We start from the raw sequence: 27,121 nt of genomic DNA, 5'->3' as shown, positions 1-27,121 counted from the left end.
TTGATTGTTTTGCTGTGCAGAAGCTCTTTTGTTTACTAGATCCCATTTGTCAATTTTTGCTTTCGTAGCAATTGCTTTTCTCATTTTCATCATGAAATCTTTGCCCGTGCCTATGTCCTGAATGGTATTGCCTAGGGTATCTCCAATAGCAAAAACATGGAATCAACCTAAATGCCCATCAGTGATAGATTGGATAAAGAAAATGTGGTACATGTATACCATGGAACACTATGCAGCCATAAAAAAGAACAAGATCATGTTCTTTGCGGTGACATGGATGGAGCTGGAGGCCATTATCCTTAGCAAACTAACACAGGAATAGAAAACCATACACTGCATATTCTCACTAATAAGAGGGAGCTAAATGATAAGAACACATGAACACGTAAAGGGGAGCAACACATAATGGGGCCTTTCAGAGGGTGGAGGTTGGGAGGAGGGAGAGGACCAGAAAAAACAACTAATGGCTACTGGCTTAATACCTGGGTGATGAAATAACCTGTACAACGAACCCCCATGACACAAGCTTACCTATGTAACAAACTTGAACTTGTACCCCTGAACTTACATAAAAGTTAAAAAAAGGAATTACATAACTGTGATTGTTTGAAAAACTGTTAAAGAAATAACTAAAGTATATATGGCTGTCCTTGACATTGGCAATATATTAAAATTGATTTTTTAAAATATAAATTGAAAACCATTGGTAGTATTTAAGATCATTGAATATGTATTTAACAGACCACATATTGGTCTATTAAAATAAATTTATGCCAGCCTCTCTCTCTCTCTCTCTTTCTCTCTCTGTGGGTGCGTATGTGTGTGTGTGTTTGTGTGTGTTTGTTGAGGGTGGTGTATATCATGTACATGCCTGTGTGTACCAATGGTAGCTCTTTGGGGAAGTAACAGAAATTTAGAATCCACTCAGCAAATAAAAAATAAATACCATATTCACCTTATCTCTATCTGAAGATCAACTATTTACAAAAACACTAAAATCACTGTAATAACTGCTTATGTTTTAGAATTATAATAGTGTACTAGTGTAAATAGTGTGGTAGTACATGTAATTTTTATACTTTCACTAGTCATGTCATTTTATTTTAAAAATAGCATTACAAACTATATATTGTCTGTATGGCATTAAGTTGGCAGAGTTACCTAAATTTTATTCCTTGGCCACAAACAGTGTGTTCGTTAGCACATTATTGGTGAAAACATCTTTCTAGCAAAAATTATTTTTTGTTTTCCTCAAGTGATTTATCCTTCTTTGAAAGAAAGAGTAAAAGAGTAACAAAAATTTGTTTCAAAGTGGTTTTGTGTTTGATATTTAAAAAGGAATTTCACAGACATTTTGTTTGTCACTACCTACGAATCTAACAAATGCCATGATTCTTCATTAATTTAATGAGTTCATATGACCATAATTAATTAATTAGTTAATTTTCCTGAGTGCCTATGTGCTGAAAACCAAGCAGGTCACTAGGGATACAAAACTAATAAAGGCATTATGTTTGCCTTTCAAATGCTCAGTCTAGTGAGTATAAGGTTATTAATGGGTAATATTTCAAATAATAACTCAATTAATAGATACATGTATACTTATGTTCAGTGATTATCATCCTTGTTTGCTTATATAAATCACCTGTCAGGCTGATATAAAACAAAGATAGCTAGGCTTCAACTCAGACCGCTATTATAATTTCTTGGGGTAGATTCTGACCTCCAAATGCAATTTTAATGCACAGCCAGTGTTGGGAATCTCTGGACTAGACGTTGATCAAACAAAAGGTCACTTTTATCAAAGTGGTTAATATATTGGGCCACTGATGATTGAGCTTGTTTCTGTTATTCTAATAGTGACAGGTGAAGTCATGTGTACTCTAAATTAAAACAAAATGGGAAATGCTAAAGAATCCTCAGTGTATAATTGCTTATTTGTTTCACTGCGCATATGCAGCATAGGAAACAAATATTTCAATATATTGAATTTGATTAACATAAGGTTAAAAGTTACCTCTACATATTATCTGTAGTAAGTTGATGTTATCTTCTAGAGCAAATTGTAGGCTAAAAATGTCTTCTCTATCACAATTTTGAATATATGCGTCAACTACATTATAATTTTTTAGTCTTTAAATATGACCCTCAAATATAAAGATCTTATATGTACATAGAAAGCCATAACCTCCGTGATGCTTCTACATGATTTCTCTGAAGCAGTAATTTTGAGGTATATAAATGACAAGTGACTAATTTTATGTATGAAGTCTAAGAACAAATGAATTATAAACCTGTTTAATCTACATAGAAATTATGCAGCAAAAGTCACAATAAATTGGGCAGACTTTTGTTCTCCTGCATGGTACCATGGCACAGTTACACACTTAGAAAAAGGCACAATTTAGTTTAGTTTTTAGAAAACAAAATTTTCAAATCCTGAGAAAATTAGTTGATGTGTCATTTCACACCTTAGTAAAAAAATGTGTAGAGTTGACACAGAGGAAAAAAATCACAAAAAGAAAAATGAAAATATCGTGTGTCTTGAAAAACACTTTATTAATTATGCATTATTTTCCAATTAGGCATAAAATATGATTTAAAAATATATAAATCTAATCTTCGTAAACTGAATTCTCTATAAATTACTTTTATACAAAAAGCAATTACTATATAAAAAACAGAAAGGTATTTAATAATGATAGACTATCCACTAGAATATTGATAACTGATGAGACAGTATAAAAATATCTTTTAAAACTCAGTAGCTTTTAAATATTTTTCTTATCTATCTATACGATAAATTTCTGGAAGTAGAATTACTGACTTTATTACACATCACTGAAAGCTGACTTTTAAAAGCTATTCTTCCAGCCGAGGGAATATAGTAAGACCTTGTTCCTACAAAAACTAAAATAATTAGCTGCGCATGGTGGTGCACACCTGTAATCCTAGCTACTTGGAAAGCTGAGGCAGTAAAATAGCTTGAGCCTGGGAGGATGAGGCTGCACCACTGCACTCCAGCATGGGTGACAGAGTGAGACTCCATCTCAAAATAATAATAATAATAATAATAATAATAATAAACAAAAAAGTAAAAAATAAAAGCTGTTACTCTTTATACTACCAGAAGTTTTTCTTGGAGTTTCTTGGTAGAAGATCATTATAAACAATAAATAGCACTATATTTTTCTTTTTAATATTTATTCTTTCCCCCTGTACTATTGTTTTAAATGGAATGTCTAAAATAATTTTAAACAAATAGTGATCTTAGCTATTATAGATTTTAATGGAATTGCCTCCAGCGTTTCCTCGTGAATTACACTGTTGGCTGTTGGATTGGTGCACAAAAAGATTTATGTTCAAGAAGGTTCATTATAGTTTGTTTATAATAGGATAAAAATAAAAACATTCATTAATATTGGATATCTAAATGTATTATAGAATATCTATGTGATGCAATATTATATAGCTATCAAACATCTTATTTGAGAAGAGTATTTAATAAAATAAAAAAATGAGCACACAGAAAAAAGATGGAAAGAATATGCACTGAAGTAACATTTATTATCATTGAGTTGATAGGATTACAGGTAATTTCTACTTTTCTTCTCTATTATATCTCTATTCATCTGTATTTTTCACTTTCTGCAATTAATTTATGCTATTTTATAGTCAGAAAAGGATCAATTACCAACAATTAAATAACAAGTACAAGTTATTTTTGAGAAATGTAATATCCGAATTGAATTATAGCTGAGGAAACTCTTTGCTTATTAATCAGTCAATCATAGTTGGATGCTTCCACCAAACTATATAGTGATGATGAAATGTAAATATGTAGTCGTACTGCTGCCTTTAACTTCAGACTATATCCCCGTCATATGTTAAACTGTGCTAAATATCCATTTACTTATGATATTAGGTTAGTGCAAAAGTAATTTTTAAAAGTAATTTTGCCATTACTTTTAATGGCAAAAACTGCGATTACTTTTGCACCAACTTAATATAACAGTTTTTATCATATGCTATTTCCTATATTTCAAAGTATTTAATCCCCACACCCATCTTCTCACCCTTTTGTCCCACGGTTAAAAGGAATTAAAGTTTTACCATCTTTACATGTAAAACATCTACACATTTGTTCTCCATCTCCTCAACTCCTACTTCTTTACAGAACTTACACTCCGGATTGTCTTAGTTCAAACTCCAATTGCTAATCTCTAGTCAACTGCCTTCAATTTTAGAATTGTTTTAGAAATTATACTCTACTTGATCCCCTCCACCATCTCATTCGTCAGCCCCTATTTTCAATTTCCACCTCTACTACCCTAGTCCTGGCCCTTATCCCTTATTTTGTTTTTAATGCAATGTTCTTCTGGTTCTCCTAGCTGATTTGCCTACTTTAAAATTTGCCTTCCATTTTTCATTATAATTTTTAATTAATCATCTCAAAATATTTGTTATCATATTTTTTTCTACTCTAATATTTTATACACACACACACATAGAGGAGCCTGAGCTGAGTCACAACGACTCTGTGGAATTTAATCGTGTTATGTAAATAGAATGGCAATGAGCAAGTCTCCACTATAAAAAATATGAAGGAATTTGCAGAAACTAAAACATGCATGCTGTATAGTCGAAAACTGCAAGCAATATGATATCTCTGAAGCGTAAACTATGACCCAGGGATGAATGAGACCTCAAGCTGAAAAGTAAGCACATGACCACACCATGGAGTTTTGTTTAGTATACTAAAAAAATAGGGTATTTATACTGAAACTTATGAGGATCCAATGAAGGATTTTAAGCAGAAGAGTGGGATGATGAGATTTGCAAGCGAAGTGGAATATTCATTGGCTGTATGGAAGCTGATTTGAGTGAAAAAAGATTAGAGATATGTTGAATGCCAGCTAAGCAGTTATCGCAATTGTCCACATAAAACATGAAAAGAACTTAAAATAGGATACAGGAATAGAGATAGGAAGCAATAAATGCTACCCTTGTGTTTAAGAATACAGAATTAGGAATGTAAACGTTTGTATTTAGATAACAGCTTTACTGAATAATATTTATGTGACATATAGCAAGACAATGAACCTTTCTAAGCTCCATTTTGCCATAAGTGAAATGGGAAAAATAGTACCTGCAATATGAAAATTAAATGAGTTAATATTTTTTTTTAATTCTTGGCACCATACCTTGCATGTAGTACATTTTCAAAATATTTATCTGTTATCATTTTCATTATTTTAAAAATATTTTAAATGTAAAATGAGAAAGAAAAGTTGTTGAACAATTGGAATGAAGGGGAGGGGGAGAGAAGGAAGCATAGGATGTTACCGAGATTTTTAACTTGAGTGACTTGAATGAATGGTGAGTCTATCAGTTGATGTAGGTCAGAAACCAGATTTGGGAAAAGCAAGTTGAAGGAAATCGATCCAATTTAGAGCGAGTAGAGCTTGAAGTTCCATGGACCAGTGAAGGGGGGATATTTATAGGGGAACTTGATGTATCAGTCAAAATCTCAGGTGAGAGGCCAGGACTGTATATGGAGATCAGAACTCATCAAGATATAAGTCACATATAAAACAACAGAGAGAGTATAAAATGATGAGAACAGGCTGAGGATATAACTCTAAGAAAAATTAACACTTATGCAGTGGACAGATGAAGTTACCACACAGAAAAAGAAATGGAATTATCAGAAGGCCGAAAAAAATCAGAAGGGAACATCATCATGTGAGCCAAGAAAATAGAACTTCAAAAGGAGTGAATGAATGAGGAAAAATGTCAAATGGAGCAGAAAGATGGAAATAAAAAATGTCCATTGAGTTTGGCAAATAGGAGGCCACTGCTAACTACATGAGACATATGGGTAGTGAATGGATGGGGAGAGAGACTAGATTAAGATGTTTTGAAGAGCAAGTGGGAATTGAGGAAGTGTAGACGGTTGATGTAACATTCCCATTTGAGCAGGACATACGAGAAACACTGTTCTAAAAATAAATATAAAAATTTCTTTCATTTGTTATTTATTGCCTCCACAAAATTGTCAATAACATGGCCCTAACATCTTCTTAAATGTATCCCAACAGTAACTGAAAACATTGCTCCAAAAATATAACATATGTTTTAGCTTATTTAATTCCTACCAACTGGGACTTTTCCTTTCTCTCCATTTTTTTTCAAATCCTGCATTAGGGACCAAATCATGTTCAATCTCTTCCACGAATCTTTCCCAATTTACTCTAGCCCTTAATGGCTTCTTCAAACTCAAAAATAGGAATTATACCCATACCGTCTTGTATTTTAGGTATTTATTTTCATGAATGTATGCCTGTTGAGCCTAAGTAGTATGTATTCTGAAACCAGTCAAGTAAAAATTAAATTTTGTCTTTACGTTTTATCTTGGGATACCTATTTTAGTTAGAGTTATGTTTGTAACGTATCCATCCACATTCATGGAATAAAATGTTTATAATTTCAAAGATCATAGAGTGATAGTAGAGCAAAATGGCTAATATTAAAATCTCATCATTTAAAAGTCATATTCTTATCATTTTATTATAAACATCCCCCTTAAAGTAATTTATTGGTACTTCAGAAAATAGAGTGATACTTACATAATGTCTCCCTATGCCTATGGAGAAATAATGTGAAAAAGATAATTAATTATATATTTAATGCCATGCATAATGACATAAATCTTAATGAGTTGATAAACTACCACTGAACAGTGGCATTTGAGGTCTTATTCCAGAGTCAGAAAGGCTGACAGGAGAGGAATGGAAACTGAGAGTTAGGCCAATCTTGCTAAAATTCCAGACAGGCCACTCACCAATTGCCTGAGCTTGAGCAAATTGCTGAAACTCTGAAACTCAGTCTTCTAGTTTTGTTTGTGATGTGCTAACATTACTTGCCTACCAGGTAGTTGGGCAGGTTAGTTGAGGTAACTGGTGAAGAAGGGGCATAATGCTTATCAAGTGCCTGTTATATCCCAGTCACATTTCATAGGTTATCTAATTCACACAACAAACCCGGGAGTTTGACATTATTTTTGCCATTTTTAGAGTTAAAGATCCTAAGGCTCAGAAATCTTAAAAACAGTTTTATCCAAGGCCCAACAGCTAAAGACCAGAAAGTCAGTGTTGTAACCCATGTCCCCTGATTCTGAAGCTAATTCATTTCCTGAGGCCCCAGTATGCCTGACACAGAGTAGACACACAAGAGCAGTTTCCTCCTTCTCTTTCTAATTTGGAGGAGAATTACTATAGTTATCATTTCTGAAATGGCCTTACTTGCCACTGAAAGTTGTCTCAGTTTCCTTAATTAAGTGCCATACAAAACCCATGGTTTCAAGGAATTTGATTTCATGTGCTTATGAGCTATTCTAAGAAATACTTGGTATAAATTTAGTTCATGAATTGGAAGTTGCATTTCAGAAACACAGGAGTCTTACAGTCACCCCCATATTATCATAAGTTGGACATTTTGGATACTTGCATAAAATTTTAAGATGTTTGTAATTGAAGGCCCACCATTTCAGTGTTTCATGAGGGAGCAAACCTGATTGTATAGCAGGTTGAAAGACTTGTTTAGTTCCATAGTGTTCCCCAGCATCCTGAAGCAGCTGGATTGATAGTATGGTGAATGGCCTTACAGGGCTGGGGCAAAGTTCTTCAGAAGGCTGTGTATGCTCTGAATCAGTGTCCAATATATGGTACTGCTTCCTCTCATAGCCAGGATTCACAGGTACAGGAATGAAGTGGTGGAAGTGGAAGTGCCACCACTCACCATCACCCCTAGTAAACCACTAGAAGTGTTTTTTGCTTCCTGTTCCCATGACAATACGTTCTGCTGGCCTAGAGGTCTTAATTCCAGAGGGAGGAATGCTGCCACCCGAGACACAACAACAATTCCATTAAACTGGAAGTTAAGATTGACACCTGGCCAGTTTGGGCTCCTCCTACCTCTAAGTCAACAGGCTAAGAAGGGAGTTACAGTGTTGGCTGGGGTAATTGACCCCAACTATAGAGATGAAATTAGTCTACTACTCCATAATGGAGGTAAGGAAGAGTATGCATGGGATAAAGGAGACCCCTTAGGGCATCTCTTAGTATTACCATGCCCTGTGATTAAGGTCAATTGGAAACTACAACAGCCCAATCCAGGCAGGACTACAAATGGTCCAGACTCTTCAGGAATAAAGGTTTGCGCCACTCCGCCAGGTAAAAACCACGACCTGCTGAGGTGCTTGCTGAAGGCAAAGGGAATACAGAATGGGTAGTAGAAGAAGGTAGTCATCAATACCAGCTATGGCCATGTGGCCAGTTGCAGAAACAAGGACTACAATTGTCATGAGTATTTCTTCTTTATTTTGTTAAGAATATGTTTGTGCATGTATACATCTGTACTAAGAAAATGTCTTCATTTTATTTCCTTTCTTTTTTCTTTATCATGTGACATAAGATTCATTGATTTCATATCAGCATTTAACTATTGTTAATTTTATGTAATAACATTTGAGTTGGGGATTGGTGTGTTCCTAGTTATACAAAGGATAGCTCTATTATGTTAGGTGTAATTATTTGAAGATTATATATATATATATGTATATATATAAAATTTCAGGAGATGTATATGGGTTCCAGTTGACAAGGGGTGGACTTACAATGGTTAACACTGAGTGTCAACCTGATTGGATTGAAGTTTGCAAATTATTGTTCCTGCGTGTGTCTCTGAGGGTGTTGGCAAAGGAGATTAACATTTGAGTCAGTGGACTGGGAAAGGCAGACCCACCCTCAATCAGTGGACACAATCTAATCGGCTGCCAGCACGGCTAGAATAAAAGCAGGCAGAAGAACCTGGAAAGACTACACTGGCTGAGTCTTCCAGCCTACATCTCTCTCCCATGCTGGATGCTTCCTGCCCTCAAACACCGGACTTCAAGTACTTCAGCTTTTGGACTCTTGGACCTTCGACCACAGACTGAAGGCTGCACTGTCGACTTCCCTACTGTTGAGGTCTGGGGACTCGAACTCGCTTCCTTGCTCCTCAGCTTGCAGTCGGCCTATTGTGGGACTTCATCTTGTGATCGTGTGAGTCAATACTCCTTATTAAACTCCCCGTAATATATACATCTATACTATTAGTTCTGCCCCTCTAGAGAACCCTAATAAACATGGTATTGGTAACAATTATGTAAAGTTCTCATTTTTCAAAAGCTTTTTGAAAAGTCATCTCATTTGAGGTTCTGAATAACCCATCATCTCCATTTGACACATGAAGAAATTGAGTCTCAGACAGAGAAGATGATTGATTTTCCAAGGTCACAGTAGATATTAGATAAGAAAGCTAAACCACAACAATGGTCTGGCTCCTAGAATGGTATTACTTTTGTTAGCTTCACTTTTTCTTAATTTTAATAGTATTCAATGCCATTTCATACAGTTGTTACAGTGTTGTCACATAGTAAATAGAATGTGTATGCAGTGGTAAGAATCCTGAACTAAAAAAACGCTCATCACCTGATTCTACTAAAATCCAATTGAATAACCTTGGGCGAGTCATGCACACATTCTGACTCTTATCTTCATCTGACATTTTATGATTCTACCACTTAGTCAATATTGTCAATAATTTTCACTATCATTAGAAGACAAAACTTTATATCAGCTATATTTAAAACTACATTCACCTACAACTGGAAAGGCTTTACAGTTACGTTACTGCCCAGAGCTATACTCAATATTTCTACTCAGGCTCCCATAAAGAACACGCATGGCAGGGTTTAGGAAGCAACATTGCTACCATGCAAGTGAGCTCTAATTAAGCAGTTAATAAAGTAGAATCACCTAGACTGTTTATCTGAGATAGCTTTGGTACAGGAGAATGAACAATAAATTGGCTAAATTGGGCTGGGGCAAATTATTGAGCTCTCTGAGAGTTCAATCTTTAAAATGAGTACGATACCGATAATATCTAGCTCACAATATTATAAGAAGATTAGATGAGTTCATCTATGTAGAAGACTTATACTTATTGTCTCCTTTATGCTGTGCTATGTACATTTTTATATATTATCTCATTTACTCCTCATGATCCTGTTGATTAGACATCTTGATATCACTGGAAAGATGAAGATGCTGAGGTTCAAAGAGGATAAAGACCATATAGCTGAAACATGCAAATCCAGATTTGGAAAAAAAAGGTCTGTCTTTAAAGCCCAGTCGTGTCCCATCACACCATGTTTTTCAGTGTGCCTAGCACTATGCCTGGCACCTAGCAAGCACTCACAGAATTTCCCTCGAATTAATCCTTCCCTCCTTTTCTCCTTTTTACAAATTCTAATTTCTAGAACTTAATGTAGCACAGACATTTGATGTATGTTCCCTAAGTGATCGTAAGGAGTTAATGCAGCTTCCTAAATAAATGATGAACTTTGCCTCTTTGGACCAAAATGTATTTATATTATGGCATTGTATATATTTGACAATATTAAAAATTAGTGTTGCAATTGTTACATATGAATTAAATAGTTAAATTAGAAAGCACAATCCAGAAATAAAATATATTTCCAATTTATGTTATATAAGCAAAAGTTAGTAATTCTAACTGACTAAATTGAAAATTCATATTGTGTTTGAATTCATAACTTTCCTTACCTTTTATAGATATCTGGTGATCCATATTTGATATACATATTTCTGGTCATTACCAATAAGTCTAAACAAGCTAGGTAGAAATTCATAGCTATATTTAATGTATCAAAATGCTCCTTTTCATTATAAATTGATGTCAAAATTACTTTATAGTTAGATTTGGTGATGCATATATATTCCCGCCTCTATCAAACTCATCCTGTGGCTTACCAAACTGCAGGACATTAGAATCATATTGTATTTTAAAGATTGCAAAGGCAGAATGGAAAACAGAGCTGGGGCTTGCAACACAATGCCTGCAGAAAGTTCAATTAAAACTTTTTGAATAACTACTGCCTTCAAAGTTGGTCCTGGGTTCATATGTTAGAAGTGGGAGTATATGAAAGTAAAGAGACTTCCTTGTCTATGCTATTTGCATTTCCCAACTGATGTGTTCATAGGAAATTATGCCCCATGGCAAACATCTACTAATAACAGTAGCTTCTAGAATGAATGTAGTGCTTGTTATGAAAATCTAATAAAAATAATAGTATACAAGATTATCCGCCTGAGCTTAAATAGAAGGGAATGCATCTAGGAAGGTGCAAAGAGTGTTGGGAAAATATAATTGAACTTTGTGTTGATTTATAGAGCAGAGGAGAAATTTAATAGGGTACTGCTAAAAGGGAAGGGCCTATGGACTTCAAACCAGGAGATTGGGGAATCATAGATCTGCCAGAATTGTGATGTAGTATAGTGGAAGGAGAACTTAAGAGTCAATCAGACTTAACTGTAGACCATCTCTCTGCCACTTACCAATGTTATAACCTCTCTGAGATAAAGAACTAACATATGTATGGTACCTAGCACATTACCTGACATAAAATAGCTGCTCATTAAAGGTCAGTTCTTTCTCTGGGCCTTGGTTCCATCATTTGTCAAATAATAGAGACAGACAAGGATACTACATGATCTTTAAGGATCCATTCCATCTCTAAAACAAAAGCTGAAGGCAGGTAAAACGATAAATCTCATAAAGATTATAGGTAATACTACCGTCTTGAAAATTAGGTCAGGCAGTATAACATAACCAGAAGACTAGAAAGCATTCTCAATATAAATTAAGGCTGGGGGTCCCAGTTGGGTAGACTGCTTGAGTCCAGGAGTTTGAGACCAGCCTGGCCAACATGGTGAAACCCCATCTCTACTAAAAATCCAAAAAAAAAAAAAAAAAAAAAAGACAAGTGTGGTGTGGCATGTGTCTGCAGCTCCAGCTACTCGGGAGGCTGAAGTGGGAGAATCACCTGAGCGCAGGAGGTTTACGCTGCAGTGAGACAAGATTGCACCACTGCACTCCAGCCTGGGTGACGGAGAGAGACTCTGTCTCAAAAAATGTATTAATTAGTTAATTAAGTAAAATATTTCTCCAAGACCAAAACAAAAATTTGTTCCTATTAGAAGAATACAATGTTCATCTTTTTCTTTTTTAAATTAGGACCTAAATTTAAGTTCTATTAACTCTATTTTAGTTTTATATATATACACACTATGCATGTGTATTACATACGTGTACATAATACACATATGCATATATACATATTATATGTATATATTATGCATATATACATATATATTATGTATTATATGTAATACATATATACATATATGTATGTATATGTATATAATACATATGTGTGTATATACATATATGTATATACATATAATATATACATATATGTATATACATATAATATATACATATATGTATATACATATAATATATACATATAATAATATAATATATATGTATATAATATGCATTATATATAATACATAATATATGTATATTTATATATGTATAATGCATGTAATGTGTATTACATATTATACATGTAATATGTAAATATATGGAATGTGTAATATAATGCATATATAATACACATAAAATATATACATATTTATATATAATATGTATTATATATACTATCAGTATTACATACATCTGTACAGAAATCAAGCCTATATAAATATCTTTCTGGACTGTTAGGTTTCTTTGGGCAAGGGGAAACCTCATGGAGAATATATACACAACTATTTGATATTTCTGTCAGAGATGAGAGAAGGTGGTAAAATTTGGGGGCATGAATATGTGAAACCTTCAGAAATGATAACTTGTACAAGGACCAATCCCAGGCATTACCAGGGAGAGGCAAACTAATAAATATATAGGTTGATGAAACTGAGGAAATGTCCGAGAGAATCCATAGTTTTGATCTTTTGTGTCCTACCACCTCTTTCTCTTTTCCTGTTAGGCTTTTTATCTTTTCAGCACTAGCACCCTCTCCCTGTCTCAATCTCTTTTTCCCAACACTCAACCACTTTGTATAGTTTTAGCTACACAAATTACACTTATCTCAATGTAAAAAATATATTTTCAGAATAGCAGCTTATGTGGTTAAACAAACTTTACTCTCCACACAATGTATATCGACATTGTGATGAATACAGTGACCACTGCTCAGGGAATGTGAGAGTTGAGGTGATTTGACTGAAGTATACCACAGAGTAATATTGCTAAGAAAGGCATAAAAATGTATTATAAGGGAACATGATCTGAAAAGTGTTTTCCTGAGTAAAAGGAGTCACCTTATCCAGAAAGTATATAGTTGACTGGGACTTTTTCTCCTATAGGTTTAACATAAATAATATAAGAGACAAGGTGCATGCCCCTACGTGAACATAGGGTCACAAAGGGTGCCCAGAGGATGAGAAGTTCTGAACTACAGCATGTTTCTTTAATGTGTTAATAGGACAAGTCTCTATCTGTTAGTACATCCAACACTTCCCGTATCTATATGTGGTAGCCAATCTGGGGTTCTAACACATTCTACATGCCAGACTAACCTAAAAAAGGATACGTCGAAAGTCTATTTTCTGAGTTGTCTCTTGGGATTTTGATTTCATATCAGAAGGGACATGGTATTTTTCTCCATGAAACAAAAAAAAATGGACCATGAAATTTGAAATTTCATACATAAGCACAGTGATATTTGAGGTAGAAATAGAGTTAAGGCGTATTTGGAATATTGTTATTGTACCTTTTGAGTTAGACTCATTTTAGATAATAATTGTTTCTGAGACATAAATCAGAGTAAAACATGCTTTTGGCCACTATCAGATTAAAAGGGAATAAGAGGGGTGCGTTTATGAATAAAAATCTTCCCAATGCCCTGATGGAAGCACTTCAAAAAAATATAAAACACCACACAAGTATAAAGGAAACATTTGTTCACTAGAAATATGGTAATGTACTGTTCTTGCTATGTTTTTCATGTGATTGAGTCCTTAGCCTTGTCTTCATATCTAGTCTTCCACTATATTACCCCCTTATAATGACCCTCTACTACCAAGGTATGTGCACTGAAGAAAATAGTCACTGACTTTAAGAATGTTAATAGCTGCTTTTATTTTATCTGGGATGATTGAAAATTCTCTATAGTTGCAACTGAGCGAAAGAAACATTATTTTCCCACTCCTCATGGTGTTCATTCCCTTTATGAAAAGAGGTGAAATAAGTAATGGATTTTTGTAAAACATATACCATGGAAATGTCTTATCCTAAAGCTGGTGTTAAGAATCTCCTGATGTAAGATTGTCCAGGAAAGATATGAAAGAGAAACTAAACAAAACAAAACCCCAATTTCCCAGAATGTTTCCTACATATAATTTAGAAAGACTTTTTATGTCATAGTAAGAACAAAAGTAAAAAGGGCTAACTTAAGAACTCGGTGGTTTATTTTTATCTGTTCTATTTCTAGGAAGCAGGTAGCATATTTGCTTTCAATATATGTGCCAAGAAGTTCATTCCTTAAAATTATAGTCAGTTTTGAGTAGGGATATGTAGTTTCTGCATTTTCAGAGTAGCTCTGCCATGTTATAATTTGGACATACATATATGTACATTTGATATCCCATGGTTTCTCCATCTGTTCATGTTTTCCCAAAATTGATAACTTTGATTTTCAGCAGAGGGGAGAAGAGACACAATGATTTCTATTTGGGATGAACGTTTCATCTCAGTACTTCGGTGACAGCATTTATGTCTATACAAACACATCCAAACCATAGTCGTCAATATAGATTTGTGATTATTCACCATAGAAAATGTTCCTCTATTGAAGACAAGAATGTCTTTTTTTCTTGCCATACAGCATACCGGGAATATTTTTCTTTGAAGAAATCACACACTGAGATGCTTCTTGTGCTAAAATGCCTAAAAGCGCTTGCAGTGAGCCGAGATCGCGCCACTGCACTTCAGCCTGGGTGATAGAGCCAGATTCCGTCTCAAAAAAAAAAAAAAAAAAAGCCGAAAAGCAGCATGTGGTTCTCTCACCCCCTTTTATATGGACTATATCCAGATCAACAAAAGGGTTAAATTTTTCCTTTGATACTTTTTGAGTATAACTCATGGACAAAAGGTTTAACAACAATCAAAATATCCCAAATAGATATTTAAAAATCTTTCTAGAATTAATGAAGAAAAGCAATGTGACAATTTTCTGGGAACAGTTTCCAGAAACTAAAGTTTACAGGTTTTATGACCTAGTCATTTATTTGAAGCATTTTAATTTTATAAGAATTATGTAAGGTTGATGCTAAGATTTGAAAAGATATGGAAGGAAATAATACCATGCCGACTTGTTTGATTTTAAATAAAATCAGGTAGCATTTCTTCATTTTTGTCATATACTCTCTGGTATTAAAATTGTGTTCTTGGCTGGGCGCGGTGGCTCACGCCTGTAATCCCAGCAGTTTGGAAGAATAAGGCGGATGGATCACTTGAGGTCAGGAGTTAGAGACCAGCTTGGCCAACATGCTGTAACCCCCGTCTCTACTAAAAATATAAAAATTAGCCGGAAATTGCTTGAACCCGGGAGGTGGATGTTGCAGTGAGCCGAGATCGCGCTACTGCACTCCAGCCTGGGCAACAGAGCGAGACTTCGTCTAAAAAAAAAAAAAAAAAAAAAAAATTGTGTTCTTGTCCTATCTCTACAGTTGCACTTCAATATCGCCAACTGCAGCTTAGTTACTTTTTTTTTTTTTTTTTTTTTTTTTTTTTTTGTCCTTGCAGCCGTGTCTTCACAAAGAAAAGTCCTCAATATAATTCTGGTAAATTGTGCAGATTTATGGAGGCATCAAAGTGCATGCCATGATCAGGGAAGAGCGGGTAGCAGAAGAAATGTCAAAAATATGAGGTGCATGGCATGGTAGGAGATAGAATGAACAAGTAGAACTGGTTAAGATTGCAAAGTTCCTTGAAAAATATAAAAATTGAAGCTTTCTTCTACGTGCAATGAGGAAAGACTCAGAAGCTTTTCTGTCAGGCTTCACTGGATCAGACCTGTGTTTTAGGAGTATTATGGGTACGGGGCAGAAAATTGGTTGAACAAATGAAAATGGAAAGTAAGGCAACCTGTTAGTAGTGGAACAGGTAACTGGTGATTAAGACTGGAAAAAGGAAATGGCAACGGGACAAATGTCAGGGGTATTTTGGAGGTATTATCAACCTAAGTTAGCTGTTGGCTTGGATGTGACTGAGGAGAGGAAAGTGTGGCTGACTTTAGGATGCTTCCTGAAGTTAAGTACATGCATGTCCATACCCAATACATACTTGGCAGGTGGTTTACTAGTGATATTCTCTCTCTCTCTCTCTCTGACACACACACACACACACACACACCCCCACACACACCCACCCCTAATTATTGTAGTAAACACTGAAGTTTTATATTTTGTCAATTTTATGTGCTTTTCTTTTTTTTTTTTTAACCTGATATTATATACTCAGAAATTTTCTTCACTAGAAAAAGAAAGTTGTTTGGGTTTTTTTGTTTTTTTCTTGTTTTTTTTTTTTTTGGTATGTTTTTAATTAAACATACTTGCAGTTCAACTCCTTGGGCAGGGTGCTTTTTACAGTAATAGCAACTAGGGGAGAACCTTGGTCATCCTACATTTCTAGCCCCCTATACCCCATCCCTCACCATAACCATTGACCTTCTCCACATTGCCTTACCCACAGTAGGAGTTTGAGAAATATTTAATTTATCTTGTTTGAACTCATGGTAAACTCCATTATCGATAATGCTTTATCAAATACAGTGGTTCATAAATGATACCACATTACCAATATTCAAAAAATGTTAGTACAGTAAAATGCACAAAACTAAAACTTTAGTAAATATAACTACTTCACTGCTTTGGGTTAATCAAAAAAAATCAATTACACCACAATGGTGGTGAATAGAAATGACAATATAAAAGGTCTGGTTTATCCAGCACAGATAATGAGCTATACCATGAAGAACGTAGGATGTTATTGTGCTAAAAATATTTTAGGATCCTTGATAATGTTAATGAAACTAGTAGCCCCTGCTGACAACAAGCGCTTCAAAAAATATCAGAAGATGTGTTATTGCAATGCAGAAACAACTTTATTTATAAGTATTTCACTTAATACAGATTACACACACTGTATGCACTGAAATTACATCAAATACAACCAGGTGTTAGTATCTACATGTATTCCAGTTGAAAGATGCTCTATAATTAGTCATTCTAACATATTCATACAAAAACCTGTTCATTCTTTTTTTAAAATTACAGCTCCAAAGTAGAAAGCAAAAACAATATTTTAAAAGTGACTGTTATGAATCCTTTTGTATTTTAAATCTTCATAATTTTAATGTTACACTGCTTTTCTTCAGTGCTGTTCTTAGTACTAACTCGACTGAAAATCAGAAATGTTAATAAACTGTATACATTGCCCAATCTGAAAATTGGATGTATCCTCATAATCATATTCCTATAATTTATGCCAGTCCACAGTCCTCACTGAGCTGTTTACAAAAATGTTTGTTTGTATATACATAAGTAGGCATGTATGCATGTATATAATTATGGTAAATCCACACCACAGCCATTTGATGAAGAAATAAATTAAATCCATAAAGTTAAAGACATATGAAATAGCAAATCTGACATTGGACAGAAGACTAACAGAGAACTACTTATTTCTTTCTATTTTCATAGTTATTAAAATTAAGTAATGTAACAATGCAAAATAAAGAGGATTGTTTTAATGGACTTTTATTTGGATATATTTTAGTTACAACAACTGGGCAAAAGTTGGCTATTATGGAATGCCAATTTATCTTTATTTGTGTGTGTGTGCAAGAGAAGCAGAATCTGTACTAGTACTTAGATAACAAAAATCAATTTAATTTTTTATATGTACTTTAACATTACTGGATCTGTGATCATTTGGGAAACAGACAAATAATTTGATTAAAAGAAAAAAACATGAGGACATATATAGAATGTACTGGATATGACAAGGATTTTATAAATGAAAGATTATATATGGGATGATATAAGGGATACTGGATGATTATAGTTTAGAAACGAGGCATAATGGTGTAAAAGGGGACAATAACATTGTAAATGTAGATGCAAAATCTTTTAACAAGCTTTCTTTAGTTTGAAGTTTATATTACTTTTTTTCTGCTAGAAATTTGACAAACATAAATATGCACACATATATGCAAACATATCTGTGCTTACACATACACTAACCCATTTTAAAACCAATACATTAGAACTGCTTAAACATCAAATTAATAAGACATTTCCTCTAGACACACAATTAGGTATATTAACTTCTAGACACTTATCTTTCAGTTCAGGCACCTAAAAAGATTTAATTGTACCTTCCCTCTCATTTCTATAATTTGTGGGCCTTTTGAAATAAATAAGTGTATGTCTTTATACACAACTAAAATGTATCAATGTAAAATTGAATTGCAGCACTGTGTGGAATTCTGTTGTTAACTGTTACCAATTATTGTAGATTCAGATAATGACAACTTTATATAGCATGTAAAACTCTTTTTCTATCGAAAATGAAACTATTTACAGTATCATTCTGTATTACTAAATTCTGTGTCTTTATGTAGTCAAATAATTTTGTCAGGTCAGCAAAATATCCCTATATGTAGTAAAAAATTCGATTTTGCCTCCAGATGTTTTGGTATCATGTAAACACAGCCATGATATCAATCTGGAAGATAACTCAGCAGTTTCTCTTGGATAATTAAATTTGTGTAAAAAAAAGTAATTATTTGGCCGGGTGCGCTGGCTCATGCCTGTAATCCCAGCACTTTGGGAGGCTGAGGCGGGTGGATCACCTGAGGTCAGGAGTTTGAAACCAGCCTGGCCAACATGGCGAAACCATGTCTCTACTAAAAATACAAAAATTAGCCGAATGTGGTGGCGCGTGCCTATAATCCCTCAGGAGGCTACTCAGGAGGCTGAGTCAGGAGAATCTCTTGAACCTAGGGGCGGAGGTTGCAGTGAGCTGAGATCAGGCTACTGCACTCCAGCCTGAGAGACAGAGCAAGACTATGTCTTAAAAAACAAAACAAAACAAAAAAGTAATTATTTAATCTGAGCATCATAAATGATGTGTATAATTTTCTGCAAAAAATACACTCAATTCATAGTTTTGAATAACAAGAGATGAAATAAATAAAAATAATAATAAAATATAATCTCTCATTTAAGAGGTCATAAACTAGTTTTGAGAGTGCATGAAATTCCATTTTTGTGTATTTGTTCCATCCTTGAATATGAGACTATTTCTGTGTTTATGTGTCAAAAGAGCCAGTAAATTTTAAAAAATGATTTTAGTTACTTCAAGTTTGTGTCACTCAACAACTATTCAAGCTGCATGCTTGAATTACTGAAAATATTTTTGGATAACATAACAGTTGTTTATGATCAATTCTCTTTAGTTATAATATACCATTGAAACGGTGCTCTGCATTGATTGTGTAATTGAGGTTAGAACTGATGTATAATAAGTAAATAGATTTTAAAGTTTATTTTACAGATTTCTGTAAATAACATTTTTCTTTTGAGTTCCATATTTGGTTTACTTTTCACTACTACTGAATAGTCAAAGCGGTATTACTTACACTTTTCTCTAATTGACTAATGAAAGTATTATTGTATCTAATGTTCTTCTAAGTTTTAAGATAAAAAGAATGAAAATGTTTTTATGTATTTTTAAATTTTTTTTTGAGATGGAATCTCACTCTGTCACCCAGGCTGGAGTGCAGTGGCCTGATGGAGGTTCACTGCAACCTCCCCCACAAACCCCCGCCACTCAATCGATTCTCCCATTTCAGCCTCACAAGTAGCTGAGACCACAGATATGCACCACCAAACCCGGCTAAGTTTTTGCATTTTTGATAGAGACAGGGTTTCACCATGTTGCCCAGGCTGGTCTGAAACTTCCTGAGCTCAAGCGATCCACCCGCCTCAGCCTCCCAAAGCCCTGGGATTACAGGCACGAGTCATGGCGCCCGGCCACTGAAAATTTTTTAAAAAGTCAACTGTATTCAAAAGATAGTAACATTTTATGAAGTAAATCAATATATAATTGATACATATAAAGTTCTAGGATAAGGGATAAAGTACAAATATTTCTAGAAAATCTATTAGAAGAGTTCATTTTCATTATTATGTCAATTTGACTATCTGAAATCTAATGAAATGTGATTTGTGAGTTTTTTCACTTGACAAAAAAAGTTTTATTATTAACTGGATATACTTGTGTATGTATGGATAATTAAATATAATTAACCATTTCAAAAGGAACAATTAAAACAATTTCGGTTGTGAATATCTAGAATATGGGAAAATTTAAAGAGTTGGTTCTGAAAATTCTGGGAAATAATTATGGAACTAGGTTGTTCTAAGGGAAATTTTGGAAAACATTTAGATGTTATTTTTTTCAAAGTATGAAAGCTTTTTCATCAAGACTTGATATTTTTACTGAGGGGAGTTTAGTCTTATGGTGGAGATATGTAATATGCCTCTGTACTACACTATCAACTAATCAAGCTATGTTATTACATAAATTTGTTCAATCATACATCTATAAAAATAAACAATATGTTTAATAAATAAATCAGTCTTCAATACATGTAAAAAGTCCTGGATGTATAGTTTATAATTATAAAACAATAAGCACAATTCTATAATTTTAAAATGCACCACTTCAAAAAGTTATATAGCCTTCAAATAGAATTACTGTTATAAAGAACTCACTGCTATAGCTTGAAATAAAAACAAATAATTTTAAAATTCTTCATCTAAAACCCTTATACAATTTCTAGATTTTTCTAAAACAAATGTGTATCACATGTACAATAAAAATAGAAACCTATGGCTACTCTAGAATTTTGAAAGTCTACTCCTAATTCTAAATACACTAAACCAAAGATGTCACGTATGAACACCCATGATGTATGAAAAAATGCACTGTAGTTCTTTCTAAAAATACTAATTATATGCAAGAAATATAGCTTTGTATTATGACAAAACCTTTGAATATTCTAGAAAGCTAAGTCATATTTAAAATAAACACAAGCTAAGCTTCATAAAAGCCAAGAAAACAAGTCTATTACACAAAAGCACCTACAAGAAGCATTTATGGAATGTGGCTTAGATTTATATAAGATTACTCAAGGTCTGCTTGTCCCGTAGTGCTTGTTACACTCAGGCTGCACATCACATCTAGCTAGACACACAATTACAACATGGAATTGAACAGTGAGGAGTGCAGGTGACAAAACAGCAAAATGATGCAGTTAGTATTTCATGGTGAAATGACAAGGTTAGTAAATATTGATTGAATATAAACTCAATTTCTAAAAATTATTCTAAAGTATATACTTTTTTTGTTTGTTTTTGTTTTTTGTTTTTTTTTTTGTTTTGTTTGTTTTGTTTTGTTTTTTTGTTTTTTTTGTTTTTTTTTTTTGTTTTTTTTTTTGCAGTGGCAGATCTCGGCTCACTGCAAGCTCCACCTCCTGGGTTCACGCCATTCTCCTGCCTCAGCCTCCCGAGTAGCTGGGACTACAGGGCCCGCCACCACGCCCGGCTAATTTTCTGTATTTTAAGTAGAGACGGGTTTTTATCGTGTTAGCCAGGATGGTCTTGATCTCCTGACCTCGTGATCTGCCCACCTCGGCCTCCCAAAGTGCTGGGATTACAGGCGGGAGCCACCGCGCCCGGCCAAGTATATACACATTTTCATTCATAATGTGGACAGGGTGATCAACAGAGAAAACAGACTCATACATACAAGATTAATTAATGAATGAGATTAAAATTGTTTTATATTTTTTACATTTAAATCATTGAAAATAAAAAAGTCAGAAATATAATAGCTTAAATATCATATCATTAAAAATAAACTTGCATAATTAAAATAAAATGAGAATATATTTCAGTATTTTTTGTTCAATTAATGCACTATAGATTTTGATCAAATAAAATAATATTTCTTTGATTGCTTGCAGGGGAGAAAGTATACAGTACACTGTAGCTCATCAATGAAGCTACTTATAATTTAATGGACAAAGTTCACTAAAAGTTCCTTTTATTTATCTATGACGACTAGTCTTAAGATTTTCTATCTTTCTGTCTTTTTCTATTCATGACTAGAATAAGAACCAGAGAGACTATCAAGAATATTTCATTGAGAATATTCCACTAGTCCATTAATGACAACACAAAAGGTTGGACGATATCTGAGACCTTGTAAGGCAAACGTAATGATAATGACAACTAAAGTAAAGGTGCGACCAGGTCAACAGATAAGAAGGAATCGAGTAAGGAAATAAATATTTTTGTCCTCTGGCCTTTGTAAAAAACTAGTTTCAATGCCTTCCATGTTGTTCTCAAATAGAGATAATATTCTCTTAAACAAAAGCAAAGGATCGATCAAGAATAGTTACTAGTCAAAAGTAGAATTCATTTTCATCTACGGCCCAAATTTAAATACTGTTAAATCTCAGTACTATCACTGGCTTATATGGGTAAATATTTTAGCCCAAAGCAGAAGTCAGTTTAGAATTTCCTTTCTCAGAGACGCTGCATTCTAAGAGATGGAGTCACAGCTTTAAAAATAAAGTTTCTATTTTCATCTTCTTCAAATACAGCACCCATAAAACCATTGAGGAATGCTTTTAAAGAGATTCTGGATAATTATTTCAAGGAATTTTCATCTTCATATATACAAAGGAATGATTAGGACCTTTACTCATTACAGTTATGAAGGAAAGGTTCACTGAAATGGAAGAAAAACAAGGTATTCACCCTTAGTTCAGAATGTGCAGAAAAGGAAAGGGAAGGCCAGTCTAGTCATGACACAAGCAATAAAAATGCAAATGCATTTATATAATAATTACATACACAAATGATCTGAAGCCATGACAGCTTATTATGGGACATTTCAAGTTCTGATTCACTTTTCTGGGCTTCATCATTTTATTCAAAATTAAATTGAGACTGTAGATTTTGGAAACCTCCACTCTCGGTATATCTTGCTAACTGCAGGGCACTGATTTTAGGAATATATTAAGTTGGCTCGATTCTTACATTCCTTGGAATGATTTGAACTAAACTGAAATATTTATCAAGAATAAAAGGGGAGGAACTGCAAACTTGTTCTATGTGAATAACTTGTACAAATGTGTATTTTAATTTCAAGCAATTTTTCTACAACAGTTGTTTATAAGTATGTAATATAATATTGTAACTCACATGATATCTCTCATAAGCAGTAAAAGTAGTTACACTCACAGTCATTATAATCAACCAAGTAATGTTTAAACAAGCAGATAGCATGTACATTCAAGGAACCTGACATATTGGAAATACAAGGGATTCTGTATGGAGTTAATGGGAACACTAAATTTTAACAGAAACTTGTTTAAAATATTACCTATATGTTAAATATCCAAGAAATACACTAATTTGAAATGCTGAATAGAGCATAAACCTTCTCCAAATACATTTACATCAAAGAACATTTCAAATAATACACTAACTTTAATGTACATACAAAATAGACCAAATCCTATTCACACTTTTAAAGGTAAGATGATACATAATTAACATTTGAATGAAAATTCAGGAAGCATATGTTATGTAGTCATTATAAGTGTCCTTTGTACTCCCTTTTTATCCCAATAAATCATGATTTTTAAAAATTCTGTTAGTACTGTAAGTCATAAATAGTTTAAGAATATAGCATAAAATTGGAACATGTCATTCTTTCCTCAATAAAATGTAATGTACACAAAATATGAGGCATTTACTCATTTGTGTAGGAAATGACTTAGTTGACTTACTGGGAAAAGTGAATTCATTTTAAAGGAAAAATTACCTAAAGCAATGATGTATATTTAGTAATTTAATGCTAGAGAAATAAAACAGACTTATTTAAATAAGTTACTCTAGCAACCTAACATTTTTTTTTAGGTAGTTTCAAAGCTGAGATAAAATCTTTTTGAAATCTCCTATCTCAATCCTTGTTTCTACCCTCATATGACTGGAATTATGTTTTGTAATATAAGAAATATCAATATACTTTTTTTCAAAATATCAGGGAGTATAAAGAACTTTACATTCTCCTTTTGACAGATAAAAATAGAAAGGACCTCCTTGAAAATATTTATAGAAGAAGAAAACATTATTACAACTAAAATAACTTTTTTTTCTCTTCTTTTTTTTTTTTTTTTTTTTTTTTTTTTTGGAGACGGAGTCTCGTTCTGTCACCCAGGCTGGAGTGCAATGGCGCGATCTCCGCTCACTGCAACTTCCGCCTCCCGGGTTCAAGCGATTCTCCTGCCTCAGCCTCCCGAGTAGCTGGGATTACAGGCGCCCATCACCACGTCCGGCTAATTTTTGTATTTTTTTAGTAGAAACAGGGTTTCGCCATGTTGGCCAGTCTGGTCTTGAACTCCTGACCTCTGGTGGTCCGCCTGCCTCGGCCTCCCAAAGTGCTGGGATTACAGGTGTGAGCCACTACACCCAGCCAAAAATAACTTTTTAATAATTAAAAAGAGTGGAACAGCATGATTACAATCAACATAAAAATCTAGTAAAATTATTTTCTATCATTCAACTTTTTTTTTTGAGACAGAGTCTTGCTCTGTCACCCAGGCTGGAGTGCAGTGGTGCGATCTCGGCTCACTGCAACCTCCGCCTCCCAGGTTCAAGTAATTCTGCTGCCTCAGCCTCCGGAGTAGCTGGGACCACAGGCGCCTGCCACCACGCCCGGCTAATTTTTTGCATTTTTAGTAGAGACGGGGTTTTACCATGTTAGCCAGGATGGTCTCGATCTCCTGACTCATGATCCATCCGCCTCGGCCTCCCAAAGTGCTGGGATTACAGGCGTGAGCCACCGCGCCCGGCCCATTCAACTTTTAAGCAGAGTGGTGGGTAATAAAAATTATTTTCTCAGCAATATTATGTTAGTGAATATTTTCAAAACACTGAACCAGAGTGTTTTGGTTTTGTCTTTTGTTTGTTTGGGGTCTTAAAAAAAGTCTCTTGCCCTGGATACCTTTCAGAGAGTAGCTTGGATAGTTCAGCTCACTTCCAAACTCCCGGAGATAATGTTTTAATTATTCAACAATCAGACAGGGCAAGTAATTGCATGTTTCATCACTGATATATTAACCATAAGTGTATACCCCAAGACAGCCTTATATTACATCACAGCTGTTGATTCAGAGCAAACAGAGAAACAGCATGAGAGTATTCTGTTATTGCACTGCACTGTCTCTTCCATAAATTTTAAATTTCCATTGCCAGATTACAGCTAAAGAAAGCACAAGGTTCACTAGGACATCGTTTTTAACATGATTTTTTGTTTTGTTTGCTTTTATAATGGGAAATCTAGATTACAAAATTAATGATCTTAGCCTAATTTTGAAATCACAATCATTGAAATTTTTTGGAAGGGGAATGGAATTTTGTTGTTCCTAGAAAGTTATATCTCACTGCAGATTTCAATAGGTGATGTCCTGGAATCAGTCTAGGACAAGAAAAATAACACGTTATCAAAATCAGATGGTTGTGTTCTAGGAGTTTCATTTGCCAAGCATGCTTCATGGTTAAAATTCACATTACCAAAATATAAATGCAGAGTCAAAGTTACTGAATTTTACAATAGCGAATACTAATCCTATTCCAAGCTAACTCAGACTGCAATTATCATTTCGAATCCATGTATCATATCTACAGGATGGTTTCATGCATGAATTAGAACTGTCTAAAAGTTTTCACCATTCATTTCACTTCATTTCTGAAACTGAAAGATTATTCCAACTCAAATCACAGCAATTTGTAAGGTTTTTTGTTTGTTTTTTTGTTTTTTTGGAAAATGATGTACCCCAAATACTTGTCTTAGTCAGTGACTGGAAGACCTTCAAAAAATTCTACTTTCATTTTTATTCTCCTATTTTTAAAAAATGTATAGTCTTCACAATATTTATTGGGTGAACTGTATTAAGCAAGACTTGATTTTTGCAGTTTATCTCTTTTATATGATATTGATCAAAACTGATTTTAAAATAATTATTTATACTTATGGTATCTCTAGCGTCATAACAACCAATTGCTATCTGCTTGCTTTGAAAGGTGTTAATAGAAGATAATGTGTAGCCTCATCCTCTCAAATTTCATGTTTTTAAAATTTCTACTACAATATATGCAAAAAATGCCTTCCATAATACATGTAGAAACTTATGCCAAAGAAGAGCATTATATTCCCCAGGTATAGATGGCTTTATGCAATATATGTACTCCTATCTAATAAATGTTCCATATATTTTCAGAATATCCAAGTCAGAGAAACAACCTATAGAATCATCAAGGAGAATGAGAAATTATGAGAACTAGAAAGTATTTGATTCCCTTTTTGAAACATAAAATTTCAGATGAATTCCCTTGTCTCTTATAGTCTACTAGAACATTTTATTTTCCACTTTCCTGTTTCTATTCAGATGAGTAATGAACTAAATGTAAATATTCCCCAAACCCTCATTTTGAAAATGCATTTCTCACTGTTTCAAATAAATTGGAATATTTCTGCCTTCTGCTAACAGTAATATTTTATTCTATTCTAAGTATTTCCTTAAGGAACAATGAATTTGTATTGTATTGGCTATCACTTCTCCCTTTTTGTATGATATTTCTTTAAAAAGAAGACACTTACTGTATTTGAATTTTTAAATACATAATTTCTTTTTCAGTGCTCACTTATTTTGTTAGCATTCTGCAACATCAGTGAACACCCTAGCATTAAACACAAATTGAAGAGCATATAGAAAAGGTAAAGAACATTGCAAATGCAGCACAAAATGTAAAGATTCAAATTATTTTTAGTATCATATTAGTCTGCCTAAGTTCACCAATTCATGTCTTGAAGATATTTAGTAACGAATATGAAACAACTGTGAACCAATGACAAAACATATAATTTATTTTTGAAGCTGTGAAATAAATAAGTCATCTGCTAATTCAATGATTCCCAGATAGTCCTTTCAGTTAATAAAAGC

General features: G+C 33.7%; 1 protein-coding gene across 3 annotated transcripts in view; it reads right to left on the bottom strand.

Annotated features, from left to right (window-relative positions):
• Positions 1-27,121, bottom strand: part of PCDH11X (protocadherin 11 X-linked) — an 812,402-nt gene that overhangs the window by 694,648 nt on the left and 90,633 nt on the right. Inside the window, exon 6 of one of the 3 annotated variants that reach the window (XM_011995098.1) lies at positions 24,299-25,596. The exons of 1 other annotated variant lie outside the window; for it this stretch is intronic. In XM_011995098.1, the coding sequence (XP_011850488.1) occupies positions 25,552-25,596 (45 nt within the window). In that variant the 3' untranslated portion in view covers positions 24,299-25,551. Of the gene's footprint in view, positions 1-24,298; positions 25,597-27,121 lie in introns of those variants that run through there. One more of the 3 variants, XM_011995099.1, reaches the window with a different exon arrangement.

Source organism: Mandrillus leucophaeus, unplaced genomic scaffold (assembly GCF_000951045.1).
Source record: "Mandrillus leucophaeus isolate KB7577 unplaced genomic scaffold, Mleu.le_1.0 Scaffold470, whole genome shotgun sequence".
Taxonomy (NCBI): Eukaryota; Metazoa; Chordata; class Mammalia; order Primates; family Cercopithecidae; genus Mandrillus; species Mandrillus leucophaeus.
The sequence above is the reverse complement of the archived record's forward strand: the minus strand, read 5'-3'. Positions and strand labels throughout refer to the sequence as shown.